Source organism: Kwoniella bestiolae, chromosome 2 (assembly GCF_000512585.2).
Source record: "Kwoniella bestiolae CBS 10118 chromosome 2, complete sequence".
Classification (NCBI taxonomy): domain Eukaryota; kingdom Fungi; phylum Basidiomycota; class Tremellomycetes; order Tremellales; family Cryptococcaceae; genus Kwoniella; species Kwoniella bestiolae.
In genome coordinates, this window is record NC_089242.1 from 2,839,067 (window position 1) to 2,855,034 (window position 15,968).

Here is a 15,968-nt window from a genome sequence, read left to right on the forward strand (position 1 = left end):
TACATTGATGAAACGCCAGTGATCATGTCTTGTGGTTGATCTATTTGTCGCTTAGGTAAAGGAAACTTGCTACTCATCTGGTAACGTGCGCTTCTCATTATCGATGGATCCGCTCCATAATCGTGTGATGCGATTTGCATAAGTTTACAAGTCATTATCAACCCAGAATGAATGTTTGTCCCAATCCCTCAATCTCCTACTGACCACCCTCCGCCTACCATTCCGTATCTCCTCATCTTCCTCCTGCTTCCCACCGGAAGGAGTGAGGTACCAGATCTCCCCCACGCCATGCTGTACGAGGTAATCCCTCATCTTGAGGTAGTTCAGTCCCACGTAGGAAATACCGTGGGAATCGTCCGATAGGCAGATTTTACCGTTCAGTGAGAGTATGAGCTGTAATGAGATTAAGCGTCAGTACGTTTGATCGTTGATGGATATATCTTGTAAAGTAGTGGAAAGCGATTATGGTAGGACAAGAAGAGAACGTGAAAAACGAAGGACGCGGAAGTTGGGAGGGGAAGCAAGACGAGGAATCTAGTGATCAACCAGAGGGGCAGGACGGGGAGAAACGGGACGAAGATCAGGGTGGAGATGAGAGGTGATAGCGGAATGGACGTTGACTGGGGGACAGGAGGGGACAGGAGGGGACAGGAGGGGACAGGAGGGGACAGGAGGAGAAAAGGAAAGAGAGGAGAGAGAGAGGGGAGAGAGGGGAGAGAGGGGAGAGAGGGGAGAGAGGGAGAGAGGGGAGAGAGGGGAGAGAGGTTAAATGTGAGATCAAAGGCGTGACGAGGGCAAGACGGGGAAGGACTTAGGGCGGAGGCACGTGACGTCAGGTGCAAGACGAGAAGAAGGACAGGGGCGAGAGAGGGGTAAAGACGAAGAGGAGGGCCAGAACTAGATCGGGCAGAAGACGGGACAAGAAAGAAAACATTGGGAAAGAGCAAGCGGACAAAATGCAGATGAAGGCGAATTCCACGGGCGGATGATACAGAGCCAGAGATGAATGGAATTTACCCACCTTCAAAACATCCTCACTAGGATAACTCCCCTTCCACCCCTTCCTTATCGCCGCAGAATTAGCCTCGAATGATCCTCCATACCCTACTACCAGCTTGATATTCCTCTCCACCTTCTCCCATATGCTGGATATCTGCCTAAGGCTGAAATCCGGGATCCACAACAGACACAAATCGAAATGACCTATGACCTCTGGTTTGAAGTGCTCTATCAACTTGTACTGCTGGTCAAAGTAATTCTCTAAAAACGGTATCAACTCTTCTTCTGTCGGATCATACCCATCTTGTATCTTTGTGTCTGATGGATCGCCTAGTTCCAGAGACGGAGGTGGTCCAGGATCCATCGTTCGACCTTCTATACCACGATATGAGGCTTGTACAGAACGCAGCCATGTGGACCGGTCGAAATCTATTGATATCCCATTGACGTGATGAACGCTGCCTACTATGTAATCTATCTCTTGATGTTCTTGTATGAGCTGGGAGACGTTGGTCAGATCCAGGGGAGTTATGTAGTCTGTCTCTAGCGAGATGAGGAGAGATATCTGGTGACAGTATCTCGATTTTAGGGAAGATGCGTGTGAGAGGAAGTCGAGGTATGTCGATAGCAGATCGGATGGTGTCAAGTCTGCCTGAAAAAGTATCAGCGTATAGTCTATGCGTGCTGCATAATCATAATCACGATCTCCTCATTCGGAGCGAAGCCGGAACGGTCAAGACGACATTTTGACGCATGTTCATGTCATAGCGATCTGACTAGACAGCTCCAGGTATTTGCGGAGAGAGACTGCGCACTCACCTCCTCGGGAAACAAATCTTCCATCCTGAACCTCGGAGCATGCTCACTCAACCCAAACACCTCGAATCGTTTTCTGATAGCTTCTTTCACGACGTCTTCCAGCTGATCTTTCGCGTGTCGGCAGAACTGCCCCGAATGGGAGTGGTGACTGTGGGGCATAGTAGGCTTTCTGAGGCGGGCAGGGAGGATCTATCGCTCTGAGTGGATTTGCCTGTCTAGTGACGGCAGGAATTATCCTTGGATATGGTAATGATGCATGAAGATGAAATATTTGACTCGATAGTCATTAGGAGGACCAGTTGGACGAATCGAGTGGAGGTGAACATCACCTGTTGGACGAATGTGGCACCTCCTTCCTTCCGCCCTCCTCCCCATCTCCCTGCCGATATATTTTGGTATGATTGCAGACCCAATTATGCATCATGCAACATCCACAACATAGTCATAAACACCTTGCATGAGCGCATCCGTAAAGCCTATCAAATCATATCAAACGGTTTGTATAAGATGGAAATTCCCCATCAGACAACCTAGTGTCTTATCGATGAGTCTTACCTACCTTGTTAAGGTCAATATTGAAAAATTCAAGTCAAATCGAATATGTACAGAAGAGTCAGGAGATCAGGGCTAGACTAAGCAGAACTACTACCCGAGCGACTTCCACGCACCACCTATGACCTGTACATAGGAAACCAAAAGAGACAACGAAAGTGGCACTCTGCCCAAAATCTCGAAAAAAAAGGTAAAATCGTCACGTTTGCGTTGAAAACAATCCAGTACATCTCCAAATACCCTCGCTCCCCATTCCAGAAGTATCCAAACTAGTTGGTAATCTATACCTCGGTGGTAGAGTTGAAGTACTTGACGTAAGAGACTTCCCAGAAAGCCTCAGCAAAGGCCGAACCTTGATTCAAGACGTAATCGGCGCAGGTAGCGTAACCAGTCTTCGAGGCGCAACTCTGCGATTGTCCGGCATAGCCTGCGTAGTTCCAGACGCCGTCGGCCCCCGCCCAGTCCCCACATAGGGTCGTGTCAAACTTTCAGGATCAAGGACAGAATCAGCAAGAAGAATCTCAGACGAAGAAGATTGTGCGCGAAAAAAAGTTTTTTTTGTTTTTTTTTTGTTTTTTTTTCGTTTCGCCACAAACGCATTTCTGGGAGATGGAATATCACTCACGATGTTGAAGTGGTCGTAGAAGAACTGGTATGGGTTACAGTTATCAGAAGGGAAGTGAGCCATTGGTTTACCCCATCCTGAGGGTTCGGGTGAATCGTTGGTGATGTCCGAAGGGATGTTAGTTCGAGGGAAGAACCAAACTGTGATACCAGCCTTGCTCCATCGAGCTGTGCGTTCGTGCTTATCAGTATACAACTGTGAAGTATGACGATAGGCCTTGACTTACTAGCGTAAACACCACCACCGATAGCGTTGAACGATTCACCATAGGCGTTTTGGGTGACTTCATCTCGGACACCACAACCTTGGTTGGAGGTAGCGTAGGAAGCACAGTTGTACGAGTCGTATCCTCCCGTAGTGAGCTGGCCGACCTGGTTATCGTTCATGTTGTTTGGCATCGTACATCCATTACCGGTGTGAAGGGATACTTGATTTTGTCCGAAATCATTGACACCCTCGAAGATGTCGATTTCACCACCCTCAGGCCAGTTGGGTCCGTTAGACCACCAGGCAGGCCAGGTACCACACCCCGTGGGCATGTGGTATGCATCCATGATAATCAATCCACCAGTGTATCTACGTGAAAGCAAAACCCAAATCAAATCAGCAAATGCAGGGTACAACGTGAGGTATATGTAAGAATGTGGCACTTACATCCTGTTACCGTGGATTCGGATAGACTTCCTTCCACCAGATACCACCTGGGTAGTATCGACGGCCATGACAGCTCTCTTGTTGGCATTGATGGAGATCAATCCACTGTTCCATGCATCACCTCTGTTCAGGTAATCGACCGTACCGTGAGTGGGGTCATTCCATTCCCAGAAGTTGACATTATCGAAGAAAGAGTCTCCAGACCATTCCTCAACTTTGCTCCAGCTACTTGTGGATTGGGAGTTTCCAGCTGAAGAAGTCGAAGATGCCGAAGCAGAGGCAGAGGCAGAAGCGGTGTTATCGCCCCATGTCTGAGTGGCAGAGGCAGTAGCGTTGGCCCAGTTCTCGTTGTTGGTCAAAGTAGGTAATACCTCCGCCGAAGTGGAACTGGCGGTAGGTTCGGTAGCTACGGAAGTAGCATTGAATTTCACCTGACATGTACCCCTCTTCTTCTTCTTCACCAACCTCTTGACTTTGTTCTTGTGCGTAGAGGGCACTGAACCGTCTCGTTTAGCTTGTTGGTTGGTCGTAAGAGTAGATAAGGCTTTCTTGTGGTGAGGATTTATGTGGAGGGCGGAAACTGCCGCTGGGGCGGTTACGGAGAGTGTGAGGAGGGGTAATAAGAGGTTTGAGACGTGCATTTTGTTGGTTTTTGACTTGCAAAATACGACCACTAGGGTTTAGTTTATTTGATTTCGACCGGCGAAAGTTGGTCCAGTGTGTTTGATAGCTCTTAGCTTTGAAATGAAGGTTATATCGCTCTGCGATGGGTGGATGGTCGATAGCTGTTCAACGTCAAGTTGAAAGAATAACCAAATCAAGGCAATTCAACGTCAAGTTGAGATAATAGAATAAACGTCAAGTTCGTGAAATCGTTTTTCGTACAGAGATGATTGATGATTGATGATTGATGGGACGTTGAGTGATGGTTGTCGATTGATGAGGTATTGAAGTCGTCAAGTTGAGAATCGTCAATAGAGGTCGTTATTCGAGAGTCGAGTTGTCGATATTGAGGATGGCGAAGGGAGGAATGGGAAGAGTCGAAATAGGATAGGACGAGGTAGGAGAGTCAGGTCAAAGAGAGAGATAAGAAAAGCACAAAAGAGAAGGGATTTTATAAGGCGATGGAGTAGCGGTGAGCCAAGACAATAAGTCGTGTTTAGTGATAGGGACAGTGTCGTTTCAGGAACAATACGTTGAATGATGTTTTGCGTGGGAGGTTTGATGAGGACGTCCGTGTCCGCAGAGAGGAAGGCGCAGGCGCAGTGATGATAGGGAAGTGGGAAGTAAAACAAATGTTGTGTTGGTGTATATCGTTGTGTTAAGGTGATGGTGATTTGCCGCAAAGTAGGAGCGATGGGAAGAGGATGGGAAGAAAACCAGAGATCAGCTTCACGTCCTTGTCCTTGTCCATTTCAGCTGGTCCAAGCTTTGTTCTTTCTCTATTCGGAAGAGGGCACAGCACAAGTGGAGCAAACAAGAGATCTGTGGGTTGTGTGGAGTAGATTTGGTCCTGATCTACAGGCTATGTTCGGGATATTGCCATCTTCGAGTGCGAAAGCAGAGCGATGAAGCTACGAAGCTAAAGGCTTCCTTTGCAACGCATCTGAATACTTCTATTCGCATCATATGATGTCCTTGGTCTGAAACCCTCCATCCCCAAATACCCTCAATCGTTCACCCCAGGCCCAAAAGAGTCATTTCAATCTGGACCAATGACGATGACAAAGACCAGAGCAGAACTCACCAAGTGTGCTTGGACTTATGACTTTGAGATTTGTGAGGGGAGAGAGAGGGGGTTAAGAGATGAATGGAGAGTATAGAAAGAAAAGATGTATTGGAAAGTAATGTTCATATCATCATACTATCGACCATGCATGCATCATCCACCGACCATTGCGTGAAGTGAAGTGACAAGACAAAGTGAATGTAAACAGATGGCTGGCGTTTTTTTGCGTCTTCTCAGTGACGCGGTGCGGTGCTCTTCCTCTCATACCGTACCATACCATGGAGGGTGAATGGTCATGTTCATACATTTAATGCCCTGATTATCATTTTCCTATTGAAAACAACGCGAACTCTTGTCCCAAAACGCCTTCATCCCTACTGACGAGCTATGTAGAATCTACTCATGCCCAGTGAAAATCGTACCCGGGTTCCTCCTGCACAAAAGACAAAAACACAAAAAAAAAGAGAGTCGCGTTTTGTTTTTCTGAGCTTTGGCACATAAAGTTTGTTCCACCATAGATCGAGACCCTGAAAAGCCGAGTAGGGAGGAACGTAAAGCAGCCTGCCGCAGTCTTACGCCTAAACTTGGCAACGGTGAACCGTAAATACACTGTCTGTACTGTACACGGTACATTCCTCCAATTGTTCTGGTACCATGATCATGAATTGTATGAATTGATGGGTGATTCTGATGATCGGGCAACTCTCGTAAATACGAGTGAGAATGCAGAATGGATAGTGAATACCAAGATGTCGCGAGGCGAACGTCACTTGGCTCAACAACCTTTGTCCGATGGAGTTTTTCCGACCGAAAATCCAATTCAACCCAAGAAGTCCTTGATAGCAAGCGAAAGTCTGGACATCCTTTCATTTCGAGCTTGGCATCTGGTTGGATGATCTACCCAATGGACATCTATCTTACAGCTCCAAGACCTGAAGCATGACGAACACATAGCTTCATTTCCATGTCTGTCTTTAGTGTGATCCTAGTGGTTACAATGATCAAGCCACCCGTTCGAACATTCAACGAAACCAATCGGTGGTTTGATGACGTATTGAATATCGACGATGAAATCAGATACCATGAATTGATGGAACAATATATTCAGCGGTCAAAGCTTAAGCATACCGCTAGACTGGATGTGTCATATTTTCTTGAGATTTGACTTCTCCTTGGAGGAACGGGTTGAAATGTGGCCGTATAAGATGGTGAATGGCAAATTGGAATGACGGATGTCTTATTCGTTACCAGAGATACAGACTTGTATATCTTATTGAGCCTTAACATCAAAGACATTCCGTTAAGTCTGTAACTCTGTGCAAGCGAATATCAACTTCAATTCAGATGCATTCTATTTTCCCATCCATTTCCATTTCCATTCCCAACCCCGTTTCCTCTATTTCTCAGTGGATCTACCTAGAACAAGATCAAATTCTGATCTCTACCTGGACCGACACCGACGTATTGTACCTTGACTTTCAAGAAATCTTCAATGAACTTGATGTATTTCTTGGCGTTTTCAGGCAACTCTTCGTAGGTCTTGCAGTTTGAGATGTCGGATTTCCATCCTGGGAGGGTGGTGTATTCGACTTCTACTTGTGCGAGTCTGTCGAGATCGGCTGTGACGGGTGGTGGAAGGGTCAGCACAGCTCAATCAAACGTCATGAGATGGCAAGGATACACAGAAGAACGTAAACTAGGGGTATTTGAGATATGAATCGGTAATCTGTCAAAGTCATCATCACTCACCAGGGAACCCATCAATCTCCTCACCGTCAATCTTGTACCCCGTAGCGACCTTGATCTCCTCGAACCCATCGAGCACATCAAGTTTCGTCAAGTTCAACGAAGTGTACCCGTTGATCATGTTAGAGTATCGCATGACGACAAGATCCAACCAACCGCATCGTCTTCGTCTTCCAGTTACGGTACCGTACTCCGCTCCGACTTCTTGTAATGTCTCGCCGACGGTATCGAGCTGTTCAGTGGGGAAGGGACCTCCTCCGACTCGGGTGGTGTACGCTTTGATCACTCCTACGACCTTTTTGATGGCGAATGGAGGGATACCGAGACCGGTGACGACACCTCCGATGGAGGTAGCAGAGGAGGTGACGAAGGGGTAGGTACCGTAGTCGATATCCAACATCAGGGCGTTGGCACCTTCAACGAGCACTTTTTTACCGGATTGTAAGGCGTTGTGCATGAAGGTGGGGCCGTCCACGATGTAGGGTCGGAGTCTTTCGGCGAATGCCTGGGGTGGTAGCAGAGTGTTAGCGTTGTGTCTTCTCAAATGATCAACAAACGACACATTGTCATAGGTCTCTCCATATAAGCAGTAACGGGATGTAAATGATCCATAAAGAAAGGCGCACTCACAAGGTACATCTCGATCTCACCCTCAGTATCAAATTCGAAATGCCCGTACCTCTTGAACCGTCCTTCTACCAACTTCCTAAACTTGGCAGGGAAAGAGGGATCATAGAGATGGTGGACTCTCAAACCTGATCGAGAAGCTTTGGACGAGTAGGCGGGTCCGATACCCTTCTTGGTGGTTCCGATGGATGATCCACCGAGCTCAATCTCTTTGAGACCGTCAACGATCTGGTGGAAGCCCATGACGAGGTGGGCTCGGTCGGAGATCTTGAGTCGGTCTGCGACTTTGAGGCCTGTGGTGGGGTGGTTAGTATGGTCATGTCAAATAGATGAGGATGTGGAGATCGATTAAGCCAAAGTAGTCTGGGTTGGAAGAGGATTGGAACAACATCAAGACAGATCCAAGAAACCAAACTCACCCTTTCGTTCGAGCGTGTCGAGCTCGTTGAAAAGCGAGGGTACGTGGACGACCACACCGGAGCCGATGAAAGCGGTACAAGTGGGGTTGATGAGACCTGGTAGCACCATATGTTATTAGCAAGACCGTTCCCTTTCCTGGAAGTCTGTACAACTCGAACAGGGTTGAAGAAAAGTAGAACACCCACCCGAGGGCAAAAGGTTGAAAGCATAACTTGTCTTCTCCCCCTTTGCATTCCTCACCACGATGGTGTGTCCTGCGTTGTTCCCTCCCGCGCATCTCGCACAGATATCCGCCTCTGCAGCGAGGATATCGACAAGTTTACCTTTACCTTCGTCACCCCATTGGGCTCCGAGTCTGCGTCGTAGATGAGATATAAGCTTAATTTCGTCTCAAGGGGAGGAAGGGGGGGAAAGACGTACACGACGGATACTCCTTCGGGGGCTGTTGTAAAGTAAGTCAGCCTGGGTTCGGAGTCAGAGCATAGAGAGATGAGCACTTACATGGAGCCATCGTAGGCAAGATAAGTATAGTGTATAGGTAACCTCAACCTAAGAGTGTGTTTGTGTGAATAGTGATATATTCGTTGATAGAACTGAAAAAAACCAAGATGCTGCTGCTGCTGTTTGCTGTTGCTATATACGAGTCAATTCCATTATTGGGTAGTAGAGTGACTACAGGTGTATTCAGGGTAATATCCGTCTTTTTTGCTTCTTTGGTTTTAACTGTATGAGCTGAGAGCAGTTTGCGGCTGGTTTCGGGTTTACCTGGACACAAGCAAGTGCATCAATCACAGAAAATCCACATCATCATGCACGTATATAGGTATAGTCCTCAGCCTCCACTTGCAACTTCCAGATGAGACGTCGAGTGGATTACGGAGAAGTATCTGTTGACAATCTACCTGCTAGCTGATGGCTAAATTTGAAAGCACGGATAGGATACAATGATCAGCACGAAACCGATACACCCCCCTCTGGCAAGAGCATCTTTACGCTCGAGACCGGTCATTCGAGCTAAAAGAGCGATATATAGGTCGATACATCAGCTGCGAGATCTACCTAAACCTACAGATAAAGAAGTAGCCAAGTGAGTCTGCCAGCATCCAATGCACGGTGTGACTGCTTATCAGAAACACAGCAAACCCCGACTACAGCCATGCAGCTGGCCGAAAGCTGAATCCTCAGCTATGGGCGCAGCGAGGTATTCACCTGCGTAAGTTGATCTCCCTAAACATCTGATCTGTCCACGTCCATCCTGCATTGCTAATATCCTGACACAGGCACCAGCTCTCCGAATGGACTTCCTCGCCAACTACAATCCTACTAGTCCAGAAGCGCAATGATGCTCGTACCACCAAAGCAATGGGAGATATACTAGCGTGAGCTTACAGGAATGGATTTACCTCTGGGCGAGAGGAAAGACGCTGACTTCTATTTGAGCAGATATCTGCGAAAAAACTATCCCCGCCTGCGACTGATAGTTGAACCGCACACTGCACTCGATCATCCGGAGTTTGAAGATCTCATAGTCACCTCGCCAGGGGACGAAGCTCTTCTTCCGCTACACACCAACCTGGTGGTGACACTTGGAGGAGACGGGACGATATTACACGTATCGAATTTGTTCTCTCAGGGGGAGTGCCCCCCTGTTTTGAGCTTTTCTATGGGATCTTTAGGGTTCTTGTTACCTTTTCGTTAGTCAGCTTATATCTTCGGCGCCATCACTAAATCTTAAATCTAAAGAACGAGCAGGAGGATGGACAGCTAATCGTCACCAAACGCAGATATCGACTCCCTCGCATCTACCATTCAATCCACCTTGAATGGCCCGGTGTCAATCCTGAATAGAATGAGATTGGCTTGTAAACCACTTGCGACTAATGGGAACCTCTTGGATAGATGTACGAAGACAGGTCAGTCAGCGTTTCGCTCCCTAATCCACCCTCAGAAAACAGATGAACTGAGTTCCCTTTACATCGTACAGTCGGAGAAGCAGGATGGCAAGTTATGAATGAAGTGACTCTACATAGAGGTAGACACGCGCATCTGACTGTTGTGGATGCGTATTTCGATGGACAGCATCTTACCGAGGCGGTGGTAAGTCATGCTTCACACGTTCATCTTCACATATCATCAAGTCCAGTCCTGGAATGACAGTCATTCCATCCTTACAGGCAGATGGTATCCTCCTCTCTACACCAACAGGCTCAACGGCCTATTCCCTCTCAGCGGGCGGACCAATCTCACACCCTGAAACCGATGCTTTTCTCCTCACTCCAATCGCACCTAGATCACTGAGTTTTAGAACGGTCATACTACCCGGAAGAGGGTCCGTGCAATTGGAAGTAAGTATAATTCACCCGTGATCTCAGTATTGGCTTGTTCTCTATCCGTTGCAAATATATACTGATCACTCCGATGTCATAGATATCACCCCTCGCTCGATCATCCGCAGAACTATCAATAGACGGTAAAGAAGTTTGTCTGTTGAATCCAAAGGAATCCGTGCATATCACCAAATCACCTTATCCTATACCGTGCATCGAGAGGGTAGGTGAAGAGAGCGGCTGGGTGAGGGATATCAAGTGAGCTGCATCTGTCTTGACAACGTACGACATATGTAAGTGTATTGACAGTGATGGTCCTCCTCGCAATAGCTCGCTGTTGCAGTTCAACGTTGGGTTCAGGAATAAAAGCTTGTTAGGGCATGGAACTGTGTGAAAAGGATTGGGTTCTTTTGATGGTGACTCGATCTAGGAAAAGGGGACGAAGGGGTGACTACCTCTGATGCATCGTGCGAATTAGAGACGTTATACGCTCTTCTCTTGAGAGATAGACTGCATCAGTCATCATAGACGAATTAGAGTAATGCAATGATAGTAAGACCATATCGCACAGTATGATATATAAATAGCATGCATGTGATTCATGACTTCTATTATCCGATGGTTCAGTTTTCGGGTTTGACCGTGAAACTTATCTCGCTAATCTGAATCTCCAATTGATCTTATGGTATGGTATCACGAGGTGGAATTCGAGTATTTATGCAGTATCTCCAATTCACACTATTGGCCATAATCTGGTCAGATTGGCCATAATCTCATCATATCACCCGCCTCATTTGCCATCCACCCGTACACCCCACTCGAATATTGGCCATCATCATCTCAAAGCTCGTGATCATCCCTCATCCCCTTACCTCGTCACCGAATCTCCAAGAATTCAACGACTCAATTAAAGTCGAAATACGAATGATCCTCTCATCGAGTCGACAGATATTCCGACGAAACACTGTATATATAGTATCACCCATTTGCAAGAAATCATCCCCACCCTTTCTTCGATATCTACATAGTACACCTATAACAAACATGACAATCCAACCTTTATCGATACCTTACAACCCCCTCAGCGAAGTTTCGGAGCAAGTGGGAGGTAGGGAGAATGTAGAGAGTTTGCGTAGGGTTGCACGAGATTTCCGAAGTGAGTGATACGGTCATGCAGAAGACAAAACCACATTCTACTCCCCTGGCCATGTTGGCCATGTTCAAATTGACGCTGGCTAGCGCTGACGCTATAGTCTCATACCAGGTGACACCCTCACCGTACCCACCGATGCGCAGCTTCTCCACTCCCTCAAAGCCTCCCGAGGGGACGATGTGTACTCTGAAGATCCGTCCACCACAGCGTTGGAAAGAAGAGTAGCGAAGTTGACGGGCAAGGAGGCTGCTATGTTTGCTGTTAGTGGTACGATGACTAATCGTGGGTCTCTATTCTACCATCGGTTCTCCACCCATTAGTGGACGGAGCTAGGAGCTGATGTGAGCTCGTTTGGGTTATTTAGAACTTGCTATTAGGACACACATGAAACAACCCCCTCATAGTGTTATTACGGATTACAGAGCGCATGTGCATAAAATGGAGGGTAGGTCGGGTTTCGTATCCCATTCGAAGAAGATACAATAACTATCAAATCTCTATCTTACTGCTTCTGTCACTGGTCACCGACGATAGCTGATGTATTCCACCTACTAGCCGGCGGCATCGCAATGTTCTCCCAAGCTACCACACACCAGCTCTTCCCCTCGAACGGTCTACACCTCACCGCAGAAGATATCGAACCCCAACTTCAACTAGGAACCAACATTCATATCTCACCTACCAAGCTCATCTGCCTGGAAAACACTTTGAGCGGTATGATCTTCCCTCAGGAGGAGATCGTCAAGATCGGTGAATTGGCGAGGAAGAATGATATTGGAATGCATCTTGATGGAGCGAGGATCTGGAACGTCGCCGCGGATGTCATTGAGAGGAAGGGGTTGGATGCGAGTAGCGAGGAGGATAGACAGATTGTGTGAGTACCACTGGCTCTTCGTTCCATCACACCTCGGCAATTCTCATACCCCCTTTTCAATCCTTGCTCGATGACATCCAACTCATAGTTGGGATAAGATCGCACATAAGCTAACACCCTCATCAGGCTGACAGACCTCCTCGCACCGTTCGACTCCGCCTCACTCTGCCTCTCCAAAGGCCTCGGCGCACCCATCGGCTCGATCCTCGTAGGGACCAAGGAGTTCATCGAGCGAGCCAAATGGTTCAGAAAGGCCTTTGGAGGAGGTATAAGGCAGTGTGGGGGGATTGCAGCTTCGGCGGATTACGCTTTGACGCACCATTTCCCGAGGTTGGCTCATACACATAAGTTGGCGAAGAGGTTGGAGGAAGGGTTGAGGGAGTTGGGCGTTGGGATTGCTGCGCCGGTGGATACGAATATGGTGTGTTTATCGGTCTGAGATATGAACATGACGGTTGATTCTTCTGATCGCTCATAGGTCTTCTTCCAACCCCAAGCTATCGGTCTGCCTCTCGACGCAACCATGGCCCGTCTCGCAGCGTTACCCAACCCCATCATCGTAGGTCGCGAACGATGTGTCGTCCACCACCAGATCACCCCAGAGGCTATCGAGGATTTCATAGCCTGTGTGAGGGAGATGAAAGAGGAGAAACAGGCGAGTGGGGAAATACCGAAGGAAGGTGAGATTGGACAAGGGGAAAGGGAGAAATTGGAAAGTTATAATGGACCGAAGGGGAAGACTACGGATGCGGTGCTTAGGAAACAGGCTGCTTTGGGGTATTAAGGTTCATGTAGGACGAGTGAATGGGGATCTTTGGAATGGAGGGAACGGAAAGAATCTATAATTTTGATCGAGGGACGAAGCGAGGCGGAAGTCGGATTGGTTAAAATTTAAGCCAAGTATGAGTGATATAAGTTATGTATAACTGTCACATATCAAAAATCAGTCGATCGACTGAACAGAATGTCAATAGATAGAAGTACATATACATAACATCAGTCACAGCATAATTCCTATCGCTTATGAATTATTCCCTTGGGACTTTAAATCTCCATACACTCTCCTTGCCACAACCCACCTTATACCTCTCCTTTGACGCCCCCTGATTCCTACCTGAATAACAACTACATTTCCATCCCCACCGCCCTTCTCCTTTCTCCTTCCCCTTGACGTCCAAAGTATACTTTGATTGTACTCCTACTACCTCTGTGTCGTATATATCGGTCGAACAGATCGATAAGCAGTTCTCGAGCGTTTCAGCCTCAAATTCCAGGAAGGGTTTACCGAAGAGGAGGGAGTAACATGAGGTGAATGAGAGTGGAGAATGGAGGTAGGTGACCTGGCCAGTGAAAGGGATCAGCAGGACGTCGAAATGAGTTGCATCCATTCTCCACGGCATAGAATCTGGAATTCTATGTCGGTGGCGAATTGCACGTTTAGCCATACCATACTTACAAACGCCTGACAGGGATCACATCCACCCAAATGATCACACCCACTTTCAATCCCACTCGGATCGATCGACTCGGTCTTGGTACAGTGGCACTGGGCTGAGCGAGGATGATAGTACGAGTAGCTGAATCGCTTGTTCCCGCATAGTTCCTGATATGGTATCAATCGTATCGAATATCAGCCAAACTTGATAGCGATGGTCCTTATATGCAGATCAGGCATGATATTTAAGACTACACGAAGGGCAAAGAAGACTCACCATACAAGCTGAATTGTCCTCCTGTTTGGACAGCAGGCCAAAGGTGTCCGCTTGAGATATGGCTTTGAATGTCTGTGGGCTGATACATCCTGCGAATTGGGGTGAGGACGACTTGGACGGTGAGGTGACTAGGGCGAATGCGCAGAGTGAGGGTAGGAGTATCGATACGAGCAGTGCTGGGATCATTGTGCGTGTGCCGATTGAAGGAGGATGGGAGACCTTGCGTGTGAGGGAGTGAACATGTGTTGACCCAGCTGGAATGCAGTGAGTAATGGTGAAATGATATGATCCTACCTGTCAAAGACTTGTGAAGTATTGATGGTTCGCTGTTGATAGGTGCTGGTCAACACGTTATCGCCTGTTCGCAGAATGATTGTTGTCGCATGCACACACGCCGATCTGTCATCCTGATCCAACACATGTGACCTCGAGATAACCTATCATCAGGTGAGCTTGGGGTGTTGCCATTCTCTGTAGCCTGTGTCCATCTCTCCGCTGATTCGACTGTTCTGACCCCGTGTCCCCTCGTGTGATGGGCATAAGAGAATTTGCATGTATCCATACACAGCCACAAGCAACCACTTGACTTGAGTCAACGCAGTAAGTAGCCAATCAAGGGATCTACTTGTAATACCTATAAGCATCTTTCGGCCCACAGTTCCTCAGTCCACTCCCCACCGCATTGGACGCAAAGCATTTACACATATATTTCCCCCCGCTAGGAATCAAGGATACCACCCAACTATCGTAATCTGCCCCTGGGCCATGGCAGTAATCCAAACATTGTTCGATATTATTCACTTCCTTTTTACGGGACGTAGCGCCTGGGACGGTGTTGTAGCATCTATCGAAGTGGTACGGAGAGGTCATGCAGTCGATCTGTCCCATATGAATAAACACCCGGTCAGCTTGTATGAACTTACAATATGACACCAGCGCATGTAAAAAACCCACTGAAGCATGTTTATCCTTGCATCTCCCCTCACTATCAATCCCATCGACCTGTTGGCTCGAGGGAGGTGCCTTCCTATCGCTACTTGTGCAGAAACATTTCCTACTCTCTTTACGGAAGTAGGCATATTTGAATCCCGTTACATGGCATTGTTCCTATCATTCATAAATCCAGACATCGGAGATCAGCTATGAACCCTGGTCAACATGGTTGTGAAACCCCACCCACCTTGCAGTTCTTCCTATCGGGTTGTCGAGTCAGTGATCCACCACCATTGATGATATAATCGTGGAAGTATACTCCAGATACACATCCAGCAGGTACAGGGACCAATGCGTGAGCTTGGATGTGCAAGAGATCCAGAGTAAGATATGATAGAAGGACGCATAACAGTGTTGGGAGAGTCAGGTATCTGGTCATTGTGGTGATTGTCAGTTGGACTAGGGAATTGGGATGGTAATGAACAGAAGATTTGCCGGGATGATAGCTGTGCTATATAAGGTATTTCTCTTCCACTTTGACATCCCTTGGTGACATACATCACATTATGTCGCCGGAAACACGTTCCGTCAATCCAATCTTGACTTTCGGTCAATCACTCGGAAGGCCGAAGATCGAAAGGACTCAACTGTATGAGATTGATAGAGCGTGCTGGAGACGATCAGCAGGAACGATCATTTCGTTAATTCGTCTTCTGACCTCCATTGGGCAATCGCCACTACCACTCACCCATAGAGCTTGAATAATCTCCCTGTGGACGAGGCAATGATCTGGCCGAG

General features: G+C 47.5%; 7 protein-coding genes across 7 annotated transcripts; 2 read left to right on the forward strand and 5 right to left on the reverse strand.

The window, feature by feature from the left end:
- Window positions 1–144: 144 nt before the first annotated feature.
- I302_104212 (uncharacterized protein) lies at window positions 145–1,977 on the reverse strand (the record flags this gene model as incomplete). Its single annotated transcript, XM_019189578.1, has 3 exons — window positions 145–393; window positions 1,022–1,651; window positions 1,819–1,977. The coding sequence occupies 3 exons, from the start codon at window positions 1,975–1,977 to the stop codon at window positions 145–147; spliced, it is 1,038 nt and encodes a 345-aa protein (XP_019049140.1).
- Window positions 1,978–2,651: 674 nt separating this feature from the next.
- On the reverse strand, window positions 2,652–4,290 carry I302_104213 (uncharacterized protein; the record flags this gene model as incomplete). Its single annotated transcript, XM_019189579.1, has 4 exons — window positions 2,652–2,855; window positions 2,996–3,162; window positions 3,222–3,571; window positions 3,650–4,290. The coding sequence occupies 4 exons, from the start codon at window positions 4,288–4,290 to the stop codon at window positions 2,652–2,654; spliced, it is 1,362 nt and encodes a 453-aa protein (XP_019049141.1).
- Window positions 4,291–6,794: 2,504 nt separating this feature from the next.
- Window positions 6,795–8,682, reverse strand: I302_104214 (adenylosuccinate synthetase; the record flags this gene model as incomplete). The annotated part of the gene is made up of 7 exons (XM_019189580.1): window positions 6,795–6,997; window positions 7,128–7,629; window positions 7,755–8,044; window positions 8,171–8,266; window positions 8,357–8,526; window positions 8,592–8,613; window positions 8,673–8,682. The coding sequence occupies 7 exons, from the start codon at window positions 8,680–8,682 to the stop codon at window positions 6,795–6,797; spliced, it is 1,293 nt and encodes a 430-aa protein (XP_019049142.1).
- A 433-nt stretch (window positions 8,683–9,115) lies between these two features.
- I302_104215 (uncharacterized protein) lies at window positions 9,116–10,892 on the forward strand (the record flags this gene model as incomplete). Its single annotated transcript, XM_065869827.1, has 9 exons — window positions 9,116–9,258; window positions 9,310–9,384; window positions 9,452–9,550; window positions 9,615–9,865; window positions 9,956–10,084; window positions 10,156–10,268; window positions 10,346–10,516; window positions 10,599–10,756; window positions 10,829–10,892. 9 exons carry the CDS (start codon window positions 9,116–9,118, stop codon window positions 10,890–10,892), a joined length of 1,203 nt encoding a protein of 400 aa, XP_065725899.1.
- A 650-nt stretch (window positions 10,893–11,542) lies between these two features.
- Window positions 11,543–13,309, forward strand: I302_104216 (uncharacterized protein; the record flags this gene model as incomplete). The annotated part of the gene is made up of 6 exons (XM_065869828.1): window positions 11,543–11,654; window positions 11,763–11,933; window positions 12,016–12,096; window positions 12,207–12,525; window positions 12,652–12,946; window positions 13,004–13,309. 6 exons carry the CDS (start codon window positions 11,543–11,545, stop codon window positions 13,307–13,309), a joined length of 1,284 nt encoding a protein of 427 aa, XP_065725900.1.
- Window positions 13,310–13,553: 244 nt separating this feature from the next.
- On the reverse strand, window positions 13,554–14,423 carry I302_104217 (uncharacterized protein; the record flags this gene model as incomplete). Its single annotated transcript, XM_019189583.1, has 3 exons — window positions 13,554–13,865; window positions 13,982–14,128; window positions 14,238–14,423. 3 exons carry the CDS (start codon window positions 14,421–14,423, stop codon window positions 13,554–13,556), a joined length of 645 nt encoding a protein of 214 aa, XP_019049145.1.
- Window positions 14,424–14,858: 435 nt separating this feature from the next.
- On the reverse strand, window positions 14,859–15,609 carry I302_104218 (uncharacterized protein; the record flags this gene model as incomplete). Its single annotated transcript, XM_019189584.1, has 3 exons — window positions 14,859–15,116; window positions 15,192–15,344; window positions 15,418–15,609. The coding sequence occupies 3 exons, from the start codon at window positions 15,607–15,609 to the stop codon at window positions 14,859–14,861; spliced, it is 603 nt and encodes a 200-aa protein (XP_019049146.1).
- Between the last annotated feature and the right edge of the window lie 359 nt (window positions 15,610–15,968).